Here is a 23,053-nt window from a genome sequence, read left to right as displayed (position 1 = left end):
GTAGATAAATAAACAGAGACACGTAAACACAGATAACTCTTTCCTAATTATTCCTTCGAACTGCTTTGTTTTTGTACCTTCCCTTTTCAATTTTTATCATAAATGGTAATTAGCTATTTTTCAGTGTTTACTTAACATTATATGCCTTACATGATCTCTATAATGTCAGAGGAGGTGTGACCTTGTTCACTTGTCACTTTTATGCCAAGCATGGGTTTCATTATTGTCCAGATGCCTTCTTAGTGATTCCTGCACATTGCTTGATTCAGTTCCCATTCTTGTACCTCTGAGTAGATAACCCCGTTTTCAGGGAGATGTGCAGGTTAACCAGATTCCCAAGCAATTAAAAGTGATTTCTAGAATAAAAGCCAGGCTATCTGCACTCAGCCTGTACCTCTTCCCCAGGACAGATCCTGGTTTGAACTGGAGGTTCTCACTTTAAATTGGGGTATGTGAACCAGCGGTTCTTTTTCCTCTTTGGCTCATACCATTTTAAGGAATAAAAGGGACTTTGATAATATAAATACAGTTTCCAGATATTCTGGCATATTGTTGTGAAGGGAGGGATAGTAACTACAAGTCCATGTCAATAGTCTCTGTGGGAAAATCACAGCAATGGCAACCAGAGAGGATGTAAAGGAAGCTGAGCAAGATGCTGAAGTTACTGGTAATGGCCAAGAGAACTAAGGATGTCTAGAAAATCCACACAGGAGATGGGAGCAGTCCAGCAGACACTGTTCAGTGTGAGGCTGGGCAGAGCATTCGTTGTCCTTGGAGAGCACCTGATGTGACACTTGTGAAATGGACTACGGAGATGTGAACAGATTTGCATTCATTAGCTTAAGTATAGCCATTATAGGACTCTGAGGATGCTCAGGATAAATCAGCTCTATGTCTAGCCATTTAGAGTCACACTGAAAACAAGGGAGAGTTAAAACTTCACAGCAGGGATTCCCAACCCTGTCCCTACTTAGGACCAATTCAAATAACAAAAGTGGTAAGGCTTTATTTTTCACAGTTACTCTAAGATAAAGGTGGACTGATTTTGTTTTAGAATACAGTGAAACAAGATGTTAAAAAGAAAGTACTTTCATACTTGAGAATGGGAAATCTCTATAAACTTCAGTTAAAAATACTTAATGAATCTAATCACCATTCAACTTAGTAATAAAATGACAAAGGATATACTATTTATTAATGGAGTCAGTAGCCTAGGATAAATACTCATAGGGACATTAACTCTGTACCATGTGAGCATACTCAATGGCTGTAAGAGAGAGACTGGGGCAAGCATTAAAAGAGGGGCCACAAGGCAGAGAGGTGGAAGGAAGCACATGACAGTGCTGGAGAAGAATCATCTCCTAGGAGAGGACAAGACTGCAGGAGAAGAAAAGCAAAGCGGAAGTGGGGATGTGCACACACTGTTTACTTGATATTTAGTGTAGGTCATTATAAAAAAGAGTTGAAAAAAAGTTGAAAGCTGGAAATGAACTCTGAGGATCTGAATAATCCTAAAGCAGGGTGGTGATATATCATTAAACTTCCTACCCGGAAGTTGCAGAATCTTTCTAACAGAGTAAGAGGGATGCCATTCGGTCAGCAACCAGAAGATCAAAGCTACCGCCAGGGAGGACTAGGCCATGCTCTTTTCTCAACTAGATTTAAACATGGCTTAAAGACAGTAGTTCACTCATTTAGGTATTCATTCTTAAAAACACTTACAGCATCCTTCTTATATGTGAGGTTTAGTTCTATGCTTGCAAACAGAGAAACCAATACTGAAAAAACAAAACAAACAAACAAAAAAAAAAAAAAAAAGAAAAAGGAAAAAACCTCCTCCTTTCATATACCCATAGTACCTAAAAAAGTAAATAAAGCAGTCAAGATGGCATAGTGCATAGGTTGGCAAACCTAACAACCAGAGTTTGATCCTCAGGACACAGATATTAGAAAGTGAGAGCCAAGTCCCTTCAAATGTGCACACCCCCAGTAATACACAAAGAGACAGTACAGTGCAATCAAACAAATAACTAAAGAAATATGTACTATTTTGGGAAGATACAAGGAACATGGAGGAGACTATGAGGTGAGGACTGAAGGATTTTCATACACATAGTCAAGTGCAACTCCTGGACAGATTACTCTGGATGCCAATTCTTTGCAGATTGTTAGTAGCAAAGATACAAACAGAGATAAGCTTCTTCTGCATCCCAGAGATGGTGGTTGAGCATGCACGTATGGTGAGTCTGTAGAGTCATTACAAAAGCTGAACAGATTTGCTGCTTCATCAGATGATGGATACGAGACAAACAAGAAAGTGGCAACAGTCGGGTAAAGACACATAGTCACGAGTATTGACAGACGAGGGTCATGAAGACAAAGGTCTGCAGTCCAGAAGGCAAGTGGGTTTTATTTTACAGTTTGCTACTCACTTAAAAAAATGAGAACAGCAACAACTCATCAGTCCTATGAAACTTCAAGGCAGTGAATCAAATAAAATAATAATAATAAAGAAAGTCTAGGACTAAAGAATGAATTCTACCAAATATTCAGAGTTATAAGTAATGTCTCTTTCCTATAGTGAGAAGGTCACTTTTAAAATGTATCACTTGGAGTTAGCATAGCCTTGTTACTAAAGCCAGATGAAGACATTAAAATCAAAGGAAAGTAGAGATGAACATTTATGAAATGAGATGCAAGCATCCACAAACACCCACACGTGTGTTCATACGTGCCACACACAAATGAAACAATCACATTTAATGAAACTCTATTGAATGAATTCTAAGCCATGACCAAGTAGGGCTTATTTAAAGATTGCAATGGAGGATCAAATAAGAAAACAAACAGGGCCACGTCGCCTTCCTAGAACAAATAAAAAGACCCAATTTGATGTGAGAGTTAAAGGAACTCCCAGAAAGCTGCCAGTTTTCTAGTTTTCAGTCTAGATTAGAATCCTGAGGAAGTAGGTTCTAACACAGGTAAAGAGATGCTGCACCCACAGGGAAGTTGTCAGCAAGAGTGAAGGCAAGCAGGCAAAACAAAACAAAACAAAGCAAAAACACCAACCAACCAACCAACCAACCAACCAAAAAAACAAACAAACAAAAAACCTTCCTTCTTCAATGTCCCTTTATGTGAGCTGCCATGAAAAAGAGTGGCCCAGATTTAGTGTGAGTCTTCCCACCTCAATGAAGAAAAATCTAAGGATCTAATGAAGAAAAATCCCTCACAGGTGTCCCCAGATGCTTTGATTATAGTTAGTTCTAGATATAATCAAGTTGACAACTAAGATCAGCCATCACAGGACCCACATTCTGGAATGTGGATTCACACAGGTTGCCCTCTGACCTCTACACCTACACCATGACACATAGGTGTCTACACGTTCATACAAATATATAAAATAATTTTCAAAAATACCTCATAAGATCATAATGTCTGAGGTAAATACATTTGATGAGAGAGGGTGTGGGCTCCAGCAGCTAACAGGACTGGGAATTTAGAGAAAGCAATGGATCTGGGAGTTGTGAAGATAGGCACAGAGGAAGAGACAGAGGAGGCTAAGTGTAGGTAGTAGGTCAGGAGAACATGACTATAGAACACTGACAGCCTCTGCTCCATTAAGCAGGGAAATTTAGGAGGCACTGAAAATGTGGATGATAACTGGAGAGTTTTGAAGTCTTAGGAGTGAATGAGGCAGATGTAGACAGAAAAAAAAACACAGACTAGTAAATTAAAGCTTAAAAAGTAACACCATAGAGCAACCCAGAGCAACTCTCAACAAAACTATTCCGGGCACGTCAGAGGTAGGTTGTATATGCTGGAAACAAAGTGTCCATATTCAACAGACCGGTCATTTTAGGCCTGAAACGGTTATTTCTGTGGTTGTACATTCAAGTCACTTAAATTGCTTCTGTCTCTATAAAAGAATCAAGCCAAATGAAATTATTAAACTAGCTCCAGTTCCGGACCATGTTCTATGTGCATGCATTTCTTCCACTACAGGTGGAATTTCTTACAGCGTGCAGAGATGAAGGTATTTTACGTGTAAGAATATACTGCTGCTTTAGCCTACTTGACACTTCATAGGACAGGGAAAGTATCCTGCGTCTGTGAATTTTCTCTCACAGGGACTCCTTGTACCACACGTCCGTCCCTGCTGGAACATGCTGATGGCATTGTGCGCTTCAGTAAACTCGGCATTTATAATGAATTTGTTGTACTGAGGTAGTTCATAAACCACAACTTCAATGTTCTTCTATACTAAATCCCACTGATACTCTTATACATCTACATAAATATATTTTACTTTTTATTTAATCTCTCTCTCTCTCTTTCTCTCTCTCTCTGTGTGTGTGTGTGAGTGAGTGTGTGTGAGTGTGTGAAAAACATGCACCCTGGTGCCTTCTCTAATATTTAGGTTGATCCACTAACATAAACAATAACCATTGGTGATGAAATCATTTTCCCCAATCAATGCTCTTATTAAATTTACCACGAACAGTAGTACTTTTTCCTTTCAAAAACAGTGTAAACAGCAACGTCAACTTATTTTAGTTCAATTCAAGTATCCTAGATCGAAGATGTGCAAAGTAGCTCCGTTTAACCTTAAGGACTCTGTGTGAATATCCTGAAAACTCAGTTTTTACTTAACATCTATGATTAGCTAAATATAGTTTTTATATTCTAATTTTAAAAAGAACTTCAGGCACACATAAATTATATTTCGGTCATATTCATTCTATTGGTTCAACTCTCACTAACTTGTCAAAGACTTGGGTCTAACTGAGTTGCCTCAAACTCTCCCAAATTTATACCCTGGAAGAACAGCTCCATGGAATCAGACACTGAAAGATATCCTGAAGAAAATCACAGTATTTGTTGCTAGAGGCCATGATGAATAGAATATGAATGCAAAGAGTTAGGAGCAGCGCAAGGCACTGACAAGCACACAAATCAAACGCATGCACAGGCAAAGAGAATCCTACAGGTTACCACAGAACACCAGAGAAGAAAAGGAGAACTCAACTCACGTCACACTGAAAAGGCTTCTCTCCTGTGTGCGTTCTCTTGTGTTCATCGAGGCCCCGCTTCTGGCTGAAGGCCTTGCTGCACTCTGAGCACTGGTAGGGCTTCTCCTGCAGGCAAGGGGAAGAGAGCACCAAGAAGGTCAGAGACCTAGTGACTGAGCACTGAGCCTCCAAAGGAAAGGTGACTGCTGATTGGCTGAGTGCTGAAATGGAAGATGCCCTTCTCCAGCTGTGCAGCTTGCTGCAGCAAATGCGCATGGTGAGGTGAGCTGTTTCAAACCCTCACAAGAAATACTAATGACCTTCCCTTCCTCATACAGAGCTCTTTTTATTAAATACAAAAGAATATTTCTATGTGAGACTTTTCTTGTTTTTTTCTCTCCTCTAGGCTCTTAAGTATGTAACTGAAAAGGGAGAAAAGTGCCTAGATTTCCTAGTCACCCTATGCTCCCCTTGAAAAGGATTCTAATCTATAGAACAGCAGGAAAACAGTACGGGAGAATTCCTGATCCAGCAAGTAGTTCCAGCGAACCAGACCCAGCAGCCCTCATCCTACTAACTTCTCATTACTCTTAACCAGCCTTACTGCAAAATCAGCTTTCACTAGTCAAGCACTGATAGACAAGTGACCGGGCTGGATGCTGCAGGGTACCACAGGTCATGGTAGGAGATTTGTGTTCCCGCCTGATCTTTGAGAACTGTGAAGTCTTCATTGTCCCTGGAACATTCCTGGGTATAGGTAGTCTTCTCCTTCTTGTGCAGCAAGAATCCATGCATAGGACCAAAGGTACAAGGGAATTTTAATTTTCTTTTCTTATTCATTTCCCCTTAGGTTCACTGAGGACTGGTTAATACAGTCACACAGAGGCTATCAACAAAGAGCGCTATTATAGTGAAAACTTAGGAAGTCATAAGACACTTAAACCTATGTCAAGTTAATAGACTTGAAGCTGAGTGATCTCTTATCTTCTCAAGGATACAACTGAAGTGATGTAGAGACCCATGTGGCTAAAATAGGTAAGCATATTCAGATATCATCTGCTATGATTTGGAGTAAGTCCTCCATAATTGCCCATATATGAAAGGTTGGGCCCCCATTGGTGCCACTATTTGGGGACAATGGTAGCAGGTAGAAGAAAATTAGGTCACTGGGGCTATTCCTTGTAATGAATTGTGGGGCTCTGCTTTCATCTTCTTTTCTGCTTCCCTAGCCACCATGAGAGGAACTAACTTCACCATGTGCTCCATGTGACAGGATCAGAAGCAGCAGGGTCAGGTGACTAAAAGCCAGAATGCACCGTGTCTTCTTTTAAGCTGACTTTTTTTAAATCTCAGACATTTGTTGTGCTTGTGAATGCATTGTCACTCTTAGGTAGGATCTCATCCACAGCATGCATCTCACAATAATCTCACTGGTTTTCTTCTGTTGTCCACTGTGGGAACTTGACTAGGAACACAATCTGCCACTACGCAGTGTTATGCGAGTTGATTCTAATGTTGTCATGGAGGAATATGTAGAATGAATCACACACTCTGACTCATTAGCTGTATTTAACTAGACATTAATTAACATCAAATGATTAGGTCTAGGTTTATGCTGCGTCTGAATGATTACCCAGTCTAATTGAGAAATAGGTTGTCCTTTGTGACTTGAGAATCAATACTAACTGGAGGCAATCTATTTATCAATTAAATCTGCAATTTGTGAGTGGCAGAATTAATTAGCCATCTAATTATTCTATTCTAATCAAAGCAACATTTGGCAGAGCTCATTCAGAAGGTGGCGTTATGGAGCTTTGTGCCTGGTACCTTGCTTATAGACAGCACAATACCAGTTGTAAGTCCTTGATGCCCTTCTATACAAAGGAGCAGCAACTTAACATGTAAAAACATTTAAACAACTCTCAATGACATCTAGGAAGGATGTGGCAAACAGTTATGTGTTAATAAACCTTGTTGCAAATTCCTTTGAGAAAGAAACTTATTGAGTGCTCTCTCTCTCTCTTACACACACACACACACACACACACACACAAAGTGTGCCTGCATAAACGGTATGTTAGAACATGAAAGTTATCTTTTGTTTCAAATTAATTTCATTTAATTTTATTTTCTAGATTACAGTATTTTATATTTATTAATGCTTTCACTATCTACAGTTTAGGAAAATGATGAATTTTCCTGGACGATCATGTCTTATTACTAATGGGGAGTCTGTGATTATCTGCATGTGCGCACTGTTGCTTGTGTGTAGGTACCCATGTGTGAAGGTCATGTGTGTACTGCTGCTCGTGTGTGAAGGGCTTCTTTGTACACATGTGTGAAGGGCTTCTTTGTTTGTATGCACTGCTGCTCGTGTGTAGGTACACATGTGTGAAGGGCTTCTTTGTACGCACTGTTGCTCGTGTGTAGGTACACGTGTGTGAAGGGCTTCTTTGTTTGTATGCACCGTTGCTTGTGTGTAGGTACACATGTGTGAAGGGCTTCTTTGTCTGTTCTCCACTTTATTTCCTCAGGAAGGGTCCACTGTTATCTGGAGTTCACACACTCAGGCTCGTCTTCTTGCCCAGTCTTCTCCCAACTGCTAGGATTGGAAACTGGCTCCTAGGACTGCCTGATTTTTTATGTGGCTGCTGAGGACCCAAACCTGATCCATACATGTGCATATCAAATGCTTTACATATTGAGTCATCTCCCAGCCCTGATTGTTATTTCTAATTTTTAAAGCTCTGCACATGAGAGGTAGAAAAAGGAGGAACAGGGTCAAGGTCATTCTGAGCTATAAGGAAAGCTGAAGGTTGGCTTGGACTGCTTGAGACTGTGTGAAGATAAAGTAAATAAAAAATTAAATTAACAAATAGTCAAATAAACAAAAAATATTTAAAGTGGCACAAAATATTGCCATGCCAATTATGTCTGCTAGTGAGATGGCTCAACGGGCAAAGGGACTTGCCATTAAGCTGACAACCTGCTTCGTCCCCAGAACACATTCCCACAATGATTCCCACATGTGGTCACACACACACATGCTCAAGAATGCACACATACACACAAATATCAATTGTAAATTCCTCCACCATGAACTTGATGCAGATTTCTTAAACATAAAACATCTATATACACATAGAATTTGAAAATTTTCCCCATTATTTTCAGTAGACTGGCCATTTGTTAACCTTGTAGAGAAACCATTAAAGTTTGTACATAAAAGTAGAATCTTGTAAACTGAAGTTCTGTGTTACACTTTTAAAGGATCTGGAGCAAATTCGGCCTTTTAATTTAATCTGCAAGACATTATATTGATATTCAGGGTAAAATACAGAAGTTACAGTGTGTAGACCACATGTAACCAGGTTGATTCTTTCTACATGGACCACAGCAAGACCCATCTGCCAACCCTTCTGCAGTCAGCTCAGAGGCAAACCTGAATCACTCACATTGGTTTAGGGCAGGCTTCTTCAACTTGGGAACTATTGAAATTTAAGGCCAGGTAATTCTTGGGTGAAGAGACTGTACTCAGTATCCACTAGATGTCAGTAACATACCCATCTCAGCAAATTTCCAGACACTGGCTCAAATCTCAGGAGGAGGGCAAAGCACAGCTTCTATAGAATGCTTTTATGTTTTGTATAGTAAAAGATGGCAGTTGTTGTTTGTTGTAGACTGTTGCAGTGTGGTCCTTTATAAAATACAATAAAAATTCAATAACTGGAGAAAGTATGTGCCTGAACATATGATGATGTTCAGGCACATACAGTGCCAACATGATGTGACTTAACACTCCTCAGCACATTTACACTTATAAGAGGGAGCCACTATAGCTTTGAATTACAAGGACTTAGAATAAAATGCCTTTTCTGATAGAATGCCTATGACTCAATTTGATCATTATCCAGGAACACAAATTCTAAAGCAAATGATGCCTCTATTAGAATATACCCAATGTCTTCAATTTCATACTGCTGGAAGATTCAATAAGGCAAAACTACTTGTGTGATGTGACCAAGGACACACTGGGGATTCATGGCTTGATCCTCTCTATTTTTATAAATCAAAATTTTTCTTATAAAAATTAAAAGACTTAAAACACTGCTTTTGTATTATTGTAAAACTTGAAACAACACAACTCTCCTTCCAAGGTCATGCCTTTTTTATTGAGGAAAATCATTTTGAGTATCAGGAGGATGGACTCTGTAAAACATCAAGCCATGCTAGCTGCTTAGCAATGATTTTATGTTCTAGTGATGGCTTGCTGTCAGCCACAGAAATCATCCTGGTAGGCAGTTGATTTCCAAAATCTGAGCCTGCATGTCTACGGTAAAATATGGAGCCTACAGAGTGTAGACCACATGTAACCAGGTTGACTTTTTCCACCTGGACCACAGCAAGACCTGTCTGACAATTCTTCTGCAGAGGTGTCTGAGGTGTCTGGAGCAAGTCCAGTATGTGTGTCTCCCATGGCACCTCAACCATAGCTTTTGCATGACCTGTAGTATCCTTGACCATTGACCACAGGCCAGCCCTGACCAGTGCTCTTAGCATGGCAGACTCCAGCTCCAGTTTCTATAGAGAGACTGTGTGGTCAAAAGATTACTACTGTGTCCTGTAAAATATCAGGTCTGTGCAGAATCAGAGCTACAATTTAGAGGAGACTTTGTGAGTGTGGCCCTTCTAGTTTCTATTACATACAGCTAATGGGGCAGATCTACAGCCCATAGGACAGCTAGCCATATATCTAACAGCTCCTCTTAATGGCCCCATTTGTGAGAGCACATGTATCACCAGCTGCACACAATCAATGTGTTCTGAGCCTCCCTCTAACAAACAGCCCTGCCGAGCAAGCTCTCACAGATGTTTACAGCTTCTCTCAGTTTTTACTCACCGTCTTATTTTTTATAGCCAGTGTGGTCTTTCAACATATGACAAAACACACCCTTGGACTAGTAAACAAAGCACCTAAAAATTACAACTCATAGGGAACCCTTTGAAAGCTAAGAGAATATTTAAAGCAGGTTTCTACACAGCATGTCTGTAATTGCTTCTGCATTGTAGCTAATGGAAAACACACTTCTTATAAACCAGGAGAATGAACTGCACAACCCACATATAGGAAACTAAAAATAAGCACAGTGAATGGAATCAACGTTTTATATAAAAGTGTTGTAAGGAGACACCTGGTCCCTTCCTGACTCCTTCCTTTTTTAAGGACCATGCAGTAATTTGTAAAACGAGTGGCTAGCCGGGAAGTCCAACTGCATGCACAAGGTATACAAGACCTTATCAGGCATAAGACAGGCAAGGGCCATCCAAACTAGTTCAAAATGAGTTTTTCTAGAGCTTCATGCGTGACATCAGCCAGTCATTGGAGCAGCAAGACAACCAGGAGCAGAGTAAACACTCCCCTCATTCTGTGCTGATTGTAGACCACAGCATTTCACCCAGCCTGATCACTCAGGTTGCCTGGGAATAGTTTTAATGACTACAGATGCCTGGGGCCCACTCCCCAAAAGCCCCACTCACTGAACTAGACATGGCCAGGCACTGACTGTGATGTCAAGTGTAGCCACAGGGGAGAACATCTGCTCCGTGTTTCTCTAAGATGGGCATCCTGAGGGGCTAACTGCAGCAGCATCAATGATGGCGAGGCCTGTTTGTGCCTCCTGCCCTGATACTTCTCTCCCAGTTCACTGCTGGCCTCCCTTCAGGGCCTACTATGTGCTATCTGGCAAGGAGGTGGAATCTCTTAAATATCTCCTTTCCATTAATCTGGTAAGTAATGCTGGTAATTTTCTATGTTAGGCTCAGTTTACAGATGAAGAAATGGTTTAAAAATATGCCAAAGGTCACACTGTCAGGCAGAGAGAACATATTTCACAGGATACAGGATTCAAGGGCACTCTATGACCATGACTGCTGGCTACCTACAAAGCTTCCCTTCCTTCTGTCCCTGTGAGCAGAGCCCGAGTCTGTTGAATGTTCACTTCAAAATTTACTTCACCACCATGAAGGAGGAGAATGATTCCCAGCTCAATTAAGGCAACTGGTGCAGGCTGAGCATCGGCCCATACCTGTTTAAAAGTTGGAATCAACAGAAGATCTCCAAAAATGTTGATGCCTGTAGCCCACCCCCAAAGAGAGGAGGTTTCGTACTGGGGTTGTGTGCCTGGCTTTGGCACTTTTAAAGGACTCTTGATAATTCTAATTAGTAGACATATTTGGGAAAGGCTGAACAAGGTCAAGATTGCACTGGTACTGCTGTTGCAGGTAAGGTTTTACATGGGATCATGAGAAATGACCATGGTCCCGAGTGCGAGGAGATAGTAGACAACAGAACGAAAACACTCATACATTTGAGGAGAATTGTATAAAGGGAGAAACAACAGAAAGTAGAATTCAACACAGTCACCAACTCTCCTATTTAAAAGTCATATCTAACTAGTGTCCAGAGGAAAGAATTAACTCATTCTGCCTGCTTCCAAAACTAACAAGCACAAGTCTGACATGTGATGATGGCAAGTGTAATCCATTTCTCAATAAAACCATACAGTTTATTCAGAGGTCTGTAGGAGAAAAAGATTATGTAAATGCAAGTCCTTACAAAAGAAATACCTAATTCTAAAGAAATAACATACTTCTCCAATGACTCCATTCTGAAAATAATATGAGCACAGTGCAAACTTGCTATTGCACATGTGGTCATTCCCGCGTGACCAGCAGGGTCTCCCAAGCAGCCAAGTCCATGTCAACAGGTAAAAAGAAGCCATCAGCAGTGGACAAAAGTCAGAGGAAGTCATGTCAGTGTGAACTACATCTAGAGCCAACACCCTGCACAGATGGCAGGGAGCTAGGATCAGAAATGCATCTCTTTCAAGGCTCAGAAAATTCTGGGGAGAAAAAAAAAATCCAACTAGCATGTCTGTTTGCACAGGTGAGGACTCAGAGCTGACCTGGTGAAGATTTATTAGATCTGAATTAACTCAAAGTCAAAAAATGATTTGAAAAATATAAAAAGACTTAAAAAATAAGATTACTGTAATAAGTGAAGATGTTTTCATATATCACCTGAAAATAATTAATATTTTTAAAGTCCAAGGGCAACTTTACAACAATTTAAATTCAGAAAATTAATGAGTTCACTTTTTACTGTGTTTACCCAACACTTTGTTTTGGTTAACTATAAGTACATTTGAGCTCACTGTTATTTCACAAATGGGGATTTGTGGAAACGCTCCATCATATTTAGGGATATTATACAAAACTTACCAAGTGGGTGTGTATTTCACTTCTCCTCAACCTTCTAAATTTCGGTTCTGGAAAACAAAGCACTAGCTTTCTTCCAACCTGCTTTAGGTTGTCTCTGTCTCCTTATGAAGGCACTCATTAATGCATTTCAAGAACTACCATAGGTGTGGTCAACTCTGCATATCTGTCCAGGACTAGCCTGAATTTGACACTGACAGTCCTATATTCAAGAAAGTTGTATTTTTCAGTAAAACAGAAGCATAATTATTATATAGCAAGACAATGTCCAGATACCCTCTGAATTCCCCTAAGTCAGGAATGATGGGATGAAGACACATCCCACTTAGAAGGGACTTAATCTAGGGACTGTAGGCATTGTCCCTCAAGTTTCCCTCAAGTGCCACTTGGAAGGATACCATTCTAAATAGAAAGGATTTTGCTAACATAACCCTTCCCATGCTTCGATCCTTCATCCCATTTCAAGACAGTTTCGGTCTGTGATCTCAGTGACAGAAGGAACTTATTTGTCTAGGATCAGCACTCAGGAGATATTTAGTTAACTCTTTCCCCAAAAAATCAAGATGAAGCTTCACAGTCCAACTGACATGGATCCCAGCGCTGGAAGAACAGGGAAAAACCAGAAAAGTGACTTGGGCAGATGAAATATATTTCCTTAGCAGTGGGTGCTTCTGGTTTCTTTTGTTTAAGGATGAACATTTGGCAGAGAGACTATTTATGAACTCGCAGGCTATTAGAAATTGCCTAGCTCTTTCAGAATGTGTTAGGTAGAAGACTGGTTTAAGCCAATGTGTTCATTTTTAGTAAGATAAAAAGGCACAGAAAATCCCATGGGATGGTGCGTCAAATTTGAACTACCCTTTCATACACAGATACGTTGCTTTAGCTCTCAGTGTCTGTTGCTTGGTTTAGAGATACAGTCGCTGCACAAGGAACACTAACACGTAAGAAGAGCTGCCAGTTCGTCATCCCCATCTCCTCGTCCCTGTCCTCTCTCTTTTATTTTGTTTCATTTGATTTTCAAGACAGTGTTTCTCTGTTTAGTCTGGTTGTCTTGGAACTCACCCTGTAAAACATGCTGGCCTCGAACTCAGAGGCCTCTGACTCCCAGGTGCTGGGATGAAAGACATGCATCACCACCACCCAGTCCCTTTCTTTTCATAACTGCAATTCAGATTGGTGTTTTACTAGCACCCAAGTATTCTCATGGCAGGTGGTTATAAACAACACACTCAGCAGAAGATCCAGTTAATATAATTCTGGATATATGTAATATATATTAAAATATAATTTCATACAGAGAAAGAAGCCACAGCGAAGCTCAGGAACTCAGAGAGAATTCAGTGAGCATGTATTTCAAGATGTTATACACCACCAACCCCCAAAACAGGATAACATACCTACAGGTCCCAAATGAGAACTATGAGGGTAATTAGCAGACTCCTGAGACTAGAAGTTCAGGATTACATGAAAAGGAACATTTAGCATTCAGGAGCCTCAGCAAAAGACAGAGGTTGAGATCTCAGTCATGTTTAGCCAATTGGAAAATATTGAACTGAGTACTTTAAAAGTTCAAAATTCTGTCCATGAGTCATATATTAACTGGTGATAAATTGCTCTCCATGTTAAAGACTGTTTTGAGGTGGAAGGACACTTTCTTGGCATTGACATGATCGCTGCTTACATGTGTAAAGACACATGGTTAGACCCTTTAGTCTGTTGCCTCTACAGAGCCAAATAGACACAATAGGTACACTGCATCAAAATGTTAAACTAGACTCACACTGTCAATCGAGAGCCAAGTGTATTCACTCACTAAGGGAGGCAGCAGCAGGCACCGGGCATCACAGGAAGGTGAGAGTACACATGTGCCTATGCTCCTAAATACATGAAGTGTAGCAACAGCGAAGCTTTAGATCTAAGAGATCTAAATGCAACAGAAAGTGGTTTTGGATTCACCTCTACAACACGCGGCCTGTTGTGTATTAACATGTACGGTCGTCAGGAACTTGGGCCATGTCTAGGGTTAAAGCCTACAGAGGTGAGTATGAACAGGTACTTGGTAAATCTCAATGGAGTCCTGATGTTTAAGGAGCTTCTTAAAAGCCCGGCATTTCTGAGCAAAGCAGAAAGGAATCACCTAGGAGTATCTGACTTGGTGATAACTAGTCTTTGGATGAATGGTTTATGTCTCTAGCAATTTGCCCTATGTCAACCACTGACCCAAGGCGAATGACTTCAGATCTGATTACCAATCTCCAGAGTGCTCCCAGCCATCCTGCCCCACACTTTTTGGTTTCCAGAACAGCAAATCAGAAACCAGCAATCTATTCATCTGTTACAATTCAGCATCAAGGACACAAGCAATCAGTCCTATCATAATCACTGTAAATCATAATTCCATAAAAAGTCCTTAGGAAAACAATGTATCTGTCTGATATGACCTAAAAATATAAATAAATAACATTTGGTGATGAAAATCTGTTTGGAAATCTGTCCTTAATTCTTATTCCTATTATCTCCATTTACAATCTTGAAAATACACTGATAAAAGAAATTAAATTACACATGCAGACATCATTGACTCCACATACATTTAACAGTATCAAATCTTCATGATATAAAAAAAGGCTTTCCCTTGTACTCACTCTCCTCTCTGCCTGTGTCTCTCTCTGTCTCTCTTTCTCTCTATCTCTCTCTTTCTGTCTCTCTCTCTTTCTCTCTGTGTAGTGTGTGTGTGTGTACACGGATGTGTGCATGCATTTTTGAGATGGTACCCTACACTACATTTCAGGCCTACATGGAATTGAACTAGCAGCAGTCCTCCTGCCTTAACATCCTGGGTGCTGAGATTACAGATGTGAGTATATGGTGTAAATTATCATCTATTTGCCAGTCAGGCAATGTCTTACCTAATGTTCCAATAGGTTTGCTCTTGGAACTTTGCTCTATGAGCCTTTTACTATATATATCTGAGTATTCTCTAGAGAGGAACAGAGGTCACATGAATACATGACATCTGAACTTCATATTTCCTACTAGGGAGACATGCCATATAGGACACTTATATAGCATATATAATTTTCCTGGAAATTCTCATGAGTATGATTATAAAAGGTAATCTATAACTGAGAACAGAACTGGGTAGACAGACATGTACTTTTCTGAGCATCATATTTATATACTCCTCAGAAGTAGGGGAACCCAAGCCTGCACAGAGATGTGTGAATCTAGGAGCACAGCAGGAAGCAGTCTGCTTGGTAATAAAAGACAACTGGCACAGAGCACACAGATTTGGTCTATGCATCAGACTGGGACTCATGATGAGTCCCTACACCATCAGTCAGGATCAGCAGACCTTACTTCAGCATAGGCTCGGTCAAATGCTGAGTGAATGACTAATGGCTTCCTTTAGAGAGCAAATGAAGACATCCAAATTCACATTTTGAACTGAAACCCAAATAGATGACCTAAATCAGAGGTTCTTAACCTGTGTGTCACATATCAAAGTATCCTCATATCTATATTTATATTATGATTCATAACAGTAGCAAAATTATAGTTATAAAGTAGCAACAAAATAATTTTATGGTTGAAGGGGGTTACCACAACATGAGGTATAGGGTTGCAGCAATAGGAAGGTTGAGAACTTAAATTCTTAAGGTCTCAGTTTTCTTCATGGAACTGGAATAATATCAACAATAAAATCTAGACACTTTCCAAACTCTAAAATATTGGCATGAAAGTGTTTGACAAATGGCTCCAAGAGGTCCTTCAGAGGCTGGGTCACAGGGACATTTTCTGACTTTTATATCAACTTGACCTATGACTTAGTGGTTATGGAGCTGAAGGAGAAACTGACGGTTATTCTAAGAAACTGGATTATATACTACTGAATGGATTGCAGTATAACAGTGTGATAACTGTACAGATGTAATAAAAATTAACATTACAAAGATATATAATCTCTTTCGTTGATGCTGATCACTTCTGGATGACTCTGGATAAACTACATCCTTTCCTGAACCTGAGAGCTTTCAATTTTAACACCTGTGTATAAATTATATAGTATATAGGATACCTGTGCCTCCTCACCGTTACATATGGCTCACAAGAAGACCCCAGGAAGGGTATCTGTATCTTATATTAAACAACTTTTAATTCTAAACTGAATTCTAAACTGAAAAATCCACACAGATTTTGAAAATGTAATTAGATAACTTTGGCGAAAAAAATAAAAGAAAAAAATTATGTATGAGCTTTATTCAGTGTATCATTGCTTTTGAAATCTATTAATGGGTATTTATATAAATAGATATCTTTATTTCAAGAATCCTATGATACTTTGGTAATTAGAGCTCTCTGAATAGAGTAAAAAATAAGTAAAATTCTGTTTGGAAAGAAAATAGTATAGGAAATTATATTATTTTCCTAAGAATAATGTCTATTTCTTTTAAAATTAGCTCTATACTGCCTTTCATAAAACAAAACTCAGACAGCATGGACCACACTTTTCCATTTAATCTTGCAGTGTATTATTAAAGTCTAAAGATAATACAGTGGTAGGAAGGCAGCAATCAGCATAAATGCTAAATATTTATAGAATGTATTTTAGCTAAATCATCAATCTACTCTGCAAGGGTTCTTTGTTCATGTACCAGCTTCATGAGAGCTACTATTGCATCCTTGACACAGCTGGATAAATTACTAGATAGGGACTCTAGAGGGACATGAAGTTGTTCTATGGTACCATGCTACACAGGCCTTTAAAAGGATGAATTTGGGTCAGATCCCGAAGCTGCTGGAGTGTCCCTGAACTGAAGAAACATCTGGAGTAATATATTCCTGATGCCCAAATACAGGCTTTCATGCTTTATAGGCAGCTCGGTACACGCTTAGTGAGTTCCTGCAGTGCACTGGGCAGACAGCTAGGCCTGCTGGAACTGAATAGCAGACCCTTTTTGCTCCAGGATTCTGTAATTTGAGAGAGACAGTGACCTACTGAGGTCAGGTCAGTAAAATGTACAATATACTGTAACCACTCATAGACAAAGTCCTTGGCCAAGGAGTCAGTGATTGGTAAGTAAGGAGGACAGGATTTAACTAAGCGCAGGGCTTTGTTTGTTTATTTTTAAAACGTTATTTCCACATGGGGATGCTAGCAATAAAATGCAGGACATTTAAGTTAGCAAGAAAACTTGCATATGTCTAGAGAGCTGGCGTAGGTTATTAATTTGGCTAATGTAAATATTTATTCTCATCCTTTAATAATAGAAACCTAGACTGTCACTGTGACAAACCAAGAACGACAGGAAGCAATGGTCACAATAGCGAAGACAGGAACCAACTAACTTTAATGTTTCTGATGAAATCTTCAGACTGATCTTGGACCATCTTGAGGTGAGGGTAGGATTTAAGTGGATTAAGAGGAACAACTCCGACGAGGGGAGAGCTACACGTACTTGTGGAAATAAGGATAAGAACTTAGATTGCACTTAGGAATTTCACTGTTTTAATAAAGTAGCAGTGTTTGTTCTTCTCTGTGACCTAGCTAGCCACTGGAACTTGCCTGGATTTATAGTACCAGGGATTTTTTCCATCTTTTTAAAGACCTTAAATCCAATTAGACAGTTGTTTGTTACTGCCAAGATATAAGTACCACTATGCACCTTCTAGGATATCTTTTCATTCTGGTTACTGTTGTGGTTCATAGGGGTCACAGCCTAGTTGGACTATTGATTGTTTTTTTTCCCCCTTGGTAGCTTGCACAGCCCTTTCTGGTATAATGAAAGCTCATCCTCAGGGAGGAGGCTTTTGGATCAGATCCAGTTTAAAATCCTCCTAGTTCTGTGTTCCAGGAGTGTGGTGTCCTCAGCAATGGGGACCTTCAACTTCTGAAAGACAACCAAGTGAAACAGTAATAGCCTACATTGTTTTAGGAGTCTCTAGGACTCCCCTGACTAACAACTCAAATGTAGGTTTTTCATGCCCGGTACTGGGGTTTTTGTTAGATTCCTCTTGGGGGAGGCATGGTCATCCCAAGTGGAATAACTTCATTAAAAATATATAATGTATAGACTTAGAGTTACACAAAGACATGCACACACACATATATATCATGTAACTTTAGGTAAATACAAAATAATATGATTCCTTATAGCTCTTTCAAATAACTTAGTGTTATTTATACCTCTCATCCTTATTTAAAAAGCTTCTTTTGCAGCAATAAGAAATCATTACAGAAAACCATGACTAGTCAAATGCAGAGAACAACTGACCTTGGGGTGTCCATCCCCAGTGGACAGATATACACCACAACATTTATACCTAAGGCTCAGAGAACATCACAGAAAAGAGGGCCAGGAAGTTGTGAGAGTCAGAGGAACAGGAAGTCTTCCACAAGATTTTGTCTTCTAGATATGACAAGGACTCTACACCTATAAATTATCAACAATACAGCTTCTTAAATAAGACTTGAACAATGACAATACTTTGCTGACAGTCCAAAACAGATGGAGAAAACCTCATAGGGCCTCACTCCTAGGTGAAGAGCTACGGCCAATTCATGACTGCCAACACAGGGGAAGCAGTCTTTTAAGTGATCCCTGTGAGCGCTCATCCAGTACCAAGTATTCAGGCCTAACAGCACACAAACAGTAACCCTCAACAGACTTTTAGGGTGCATTTATATATTTATTTGCATATATATGTAATGATAATAATTTTTTAAAAGAAGCCATGAATTGACATGGGGAGGTTGGAGACTGGGACATGGTAGAGAGTGTGAAATTATATAACTTTATTTTAAATTTTAAAGAGGAACAACTCTATTCTTGGTGACAAGATGGAAGTTTGCATGACTGCCAGTTCAATATTAAAAAAAAATCAATGTCACATGACTTATTTTTTTTCTGTTCTTAATACTGCGTACATTGTTCATGTGACTGTTGTAACTTCCTGATTTGACCTCAGACATGTAAGTACTGCTGGGTGCACTATTGACGCATTTAATTGTTAATATCTGTGTATTCATTTTAAAATACACTTGTTTACATCTAACCTTAAATAATATGAGTTATTTATGATTTATATATTCTTGCAATTTTATCTTTTCTAGATTAATAAAGAGTTATAAAGTCTTTAATCTTCAAAGGTCAGGGGGACAAGTTGTCATAGTGTTACTAAATACCCAATACCTTATATTATGGAACCAGATTCCTTATTCCTTCTCAACAGTAACTTTCATCTTTGAGGTAAGTAAATGCAAACTAATATGTGGGGTAAACTCTAAATGAGACATTTAAAAATTACTGTTTGAAATACCAAGCAGCTAGATAATGGTGTACTCTACTGGCTCTCCCTTACACTCTTAGTCAGCTTCAAGTTCAAACAAAGTAATGCCAAAGACAAGCTCACAGACAGCAAGTTTCTTAATATAATCTGTGACAACATGTCACTGACACATTTTCCTTTAAATTCTCACTAAAGTCAGGAACAGGATCAGCTGCCACTTTACATGCTTCCAATGACTTCAGCTTGAACTAATTCATGATCAAATCACAACTTGTTTTAAAAAAATTGTATAAATGCGGTGCACAGGTTGAACTGTATGCCCTCAAAGGCAGGCTTTGAAAGGCTGTATTTCTGGCTTCTAGTACAACTGACAGATGGTGTCCTAGTGAGAGAAACAAAATCATGGAGGGGTACCCTTAGTTTAAGACACAAGCCCCTCACTTCCTTTCTGTCTCCCCACTCACTGGCCATGCTCCCCACTGTGATATCTGGCCTCTTCACAGCCCTACAGCAACAGGGCCACACCACCTCAGGCTCTAGTCTCTCAATCCAGGAGCCAGGAGCACTCTTTCTCCTTTTCAGTTGCTTATCTTAGGGATTTTGTCCCAACAATAAAAAAAACCAAAGTTGCCTCACACCCCCCTATAACTTTGTTCTTGCAGTACCATCAATAACTGCAGCCTTGGAAACTGCGTTAAAGCGGTGTTAGTTTCAACCTGTGACAGCACTTCTGTAATATAAAAAATAATTCAATATACAAAATTTAAGGAGTTCAAGAAAGGGAGAGTTGTTTGGGCTCCACATCTGTTTTTATTTTACAGACTTATTTCTAATGAACAAGGGAACCCTAAGGCTTATAGCTTATCTTATTGCTTCATTCTTTCACTGGGAAACCAATAAAATCTTCTGTGGACTTATAATACTGTGGATTCAATCTTGTCTTCCTGTCTTGGTACAGAAAGCCTCTACAACCCTGCAAAACTTGCCTAACCCCATATACTGTGCTCTATTTCTCCCCAGAACTCCATGCTCTCTCCTCCTTTGGGCTTTCCTTTATCCAACAAAACACTTAGCTTCAGAGCATACAGCTCATGTTCATGTAGCATGGCCTACACAACTTAACATCCCCTCACATAGCACTCAGTTATGTAACGGCCTACCTACCTCTGTGCCTTTTTCTTGAATGCTCATGATCATGGTCTGTGGTCCATTCAGACTTCCTGGCTGCACTCTGCTTGGTCTCCACAGGGTTAAGTTAGCTGATTTGTCTTCCACACTGTTAAGTTCCCATCAAGCACATTGTGTTTTCTATGTGGACTATCCAAATGTCCAAAACAGGTACTTGCCTTGCATCTGGGCATATCTAGATCTGGATTCCTGGCAGTTGAGACTAGGCTGTAAAATCTGGTCCTTTTGATGTTGATGGATATCTATTCAGAGAGTCTCTGTCCTTTTTACAGAAAAAACTTACAATAAGAATAAAATATAAAACCATCTGGCAAGTGTGTATGGAGGAATGAGTGAGCAAACTAAGAATGAAGACATGAAAAAGAATGATATAAAGGTGGAGAGTTGGGCCAACAGAGTGTAGTCAAAAGCACCAGCGATACTGTGAGAGACAGCTGTTAAGAAAACCTGCTAAGAGCTTTAAGGAAAAGTAAATTCGCCTGAGAAAGAGCAGGTAAGGTAATAAGAATAGACAGCTTGCATCATGTTAACTTTATCTTTACATGGTCCTACAGACTTAGCAAATATGGTCAATTTGGGGAAAAGAACGTAGTCATGACTGGCTGAAGCCTACTGGACACATGTGCCTTGGGAAAGAAGGTGTGGAAAGTAATGAGATGGTGGGGAGTCCAGCTTCCTCAGAGGTAGCCACTGAACTGTGAACTATGGGCAGTGAGAAGCTAAGAGGACTGAGTGCCTTTGTTTGTTTTGTAGCAGATTCATGATCCAAGTTGATCTTTTCAAGTATTGCTATGTCTGGGTTAGGTAGACCAGAATTTCTTAAACTGCGCTTCATTACTAGCTCCAGTGAAATGTTAGTATGCTAAATGAATTAGTCTTTTACTCTCTTCTTTGATTATTCACGTTGTACTCCCTCTTTTGCTATTCCAGGCAAATGCTATGTTACGCAGACTACAATAAAATGTATCTTGCACATCTTAAAACTTTTAATATGGTTACATATATTCTCAAACTCCAGGAGTAAGTCAAATCATGGGATGAGACTTTCCCTAGAGATGTTGACAACCCTCTGTCCATTTGCTGTGGCACTACATCATTTCTACTGGTCCCTCAATCTCTTTGAGTTCCAGCCCAGAAAAGCTAAACTATTCTGTTCTTTTCTTCTCATCCCATACATCTATCTCTACCAATCTTTCTCTTTTCTGACCTTTCCTAGATAGCACCTTCCCCTTATATTGTTGACAAGATTTTTCTCAGCATTTCTTGTACCACCTTCACTACCCCTCACCTGATATGACTGTTATAATTCCCCCTAACTTATCCTTCTATATACAACATGTGTCATGGACATTATATTTTTTCAAATCTTAAGAAGATTCAACTGGTAACACATTTGTCAAAGAAGTGTCTTTATGAGTTCCTTGATAGCAACACCTAACTGTTTGAAGTCCATGTTAAATGTTAAACAAAGTTAAATAGAAACTGTCAGAGATGCCCAAGATGAGAAATTTTGCTTTGAGTTATTAAGAAACTGTGAGCTAATCAAAGCTAACTAACCAACTAACTAACTAAAACTAACTAACTAACAAGCAAATCGGAGCCACCATAAGTATTTACAACCTATAACAGATGAATTTTATTCCTATCATATTGCCATTCAAACTTCACTAAATATTCTATAAATACTTGAAATGAAATTCTGTTCACTTTTCATTATTTCTATGTTCAAATTATAACAAAGTCCCGCAAATCCTTCAGTTAAAACATTGGGCATATTTCAGCTGCCACACCAGTCCCCGGGTGCCATTTGACAGATGTGGGGTGGGGAGCAGTAACCCTGACTCTTGCCTTTCTGTGACTGTAGATGTGAGCAGAGTCTTTAGGTTGTAGGCACTAGTATTCACCACTGGTTGTGAAGCACTGGGAGAAGGAGGAAAGGCCACATGGAGTCTAGGAAAAGCTTTTCTCTAAAGGAAAAGATGCTGTTATCCCATTATCTAAACTAAGGCACACAAGTCATAAATGTGTTGCTTGTTATGACTTAACTGACTATATGCATCTTGCTGTGGTGCCTGGGCTTTACAATGGGTTAGGACTGTTGATTGCCTTTCTCTGTTAACAGTTAGCATCTTTCTCAGCTTCCAGCCCGAATCCAACACTAGACCAGGGGAAAAACCAAAGTTAAAGCATGAAGAAAACATCAACTTAAACAGACCCATGACAAATAAAGATACCAAAACAGCCAAAAGCCTTCTGATAAAAAACAAAACAAAACAAAC

The 23,053-nt window shown here is 39.5% G+C and overlaps 1 protein-coding gene across 1 annotated transcript in view; it reads right to left on the bottom strand.

The window, feature by feature from the left end:
- The window catches only part of Prdm5 (PR/SET domain 5), a 158,358-nt gene that overhangs the window by 2,674 nt on the left and 132,631 nt on the right, over positions 1-23,053 (bottom strand). The window contains exon 14 of the mRNA XM_034511827.2: positions 5,037-5,141. Within this exon, the coding sequence (XP_034367718.1) occupies positions 5,037-5,141 (105 nt within the window). The remainder of the gene's footprint in view (positions 1-5,036; positions 5,142-23,053) is intronic.

Source organism: Arvicanthis niloticus, chromosome 9 (assembly GCF_011762505.2).
Source record: "Arvicanthis niloticus isolate mArvNil1 chromosome 9, mArvNil1.pat.X, whole genome shotgun sequence".
Lineage (NCBI taxonomy): Eukaryota > Metazoa > Chordata > Mammalia > Rodentia > Muridae > Arvicanthis > Arvicanthis niloticus.
The sequence above is the reverse complement of the archived record's forward strand: the minus strand, read 5'-3'. Positions and strand labels throughout refer to the sequence as shown.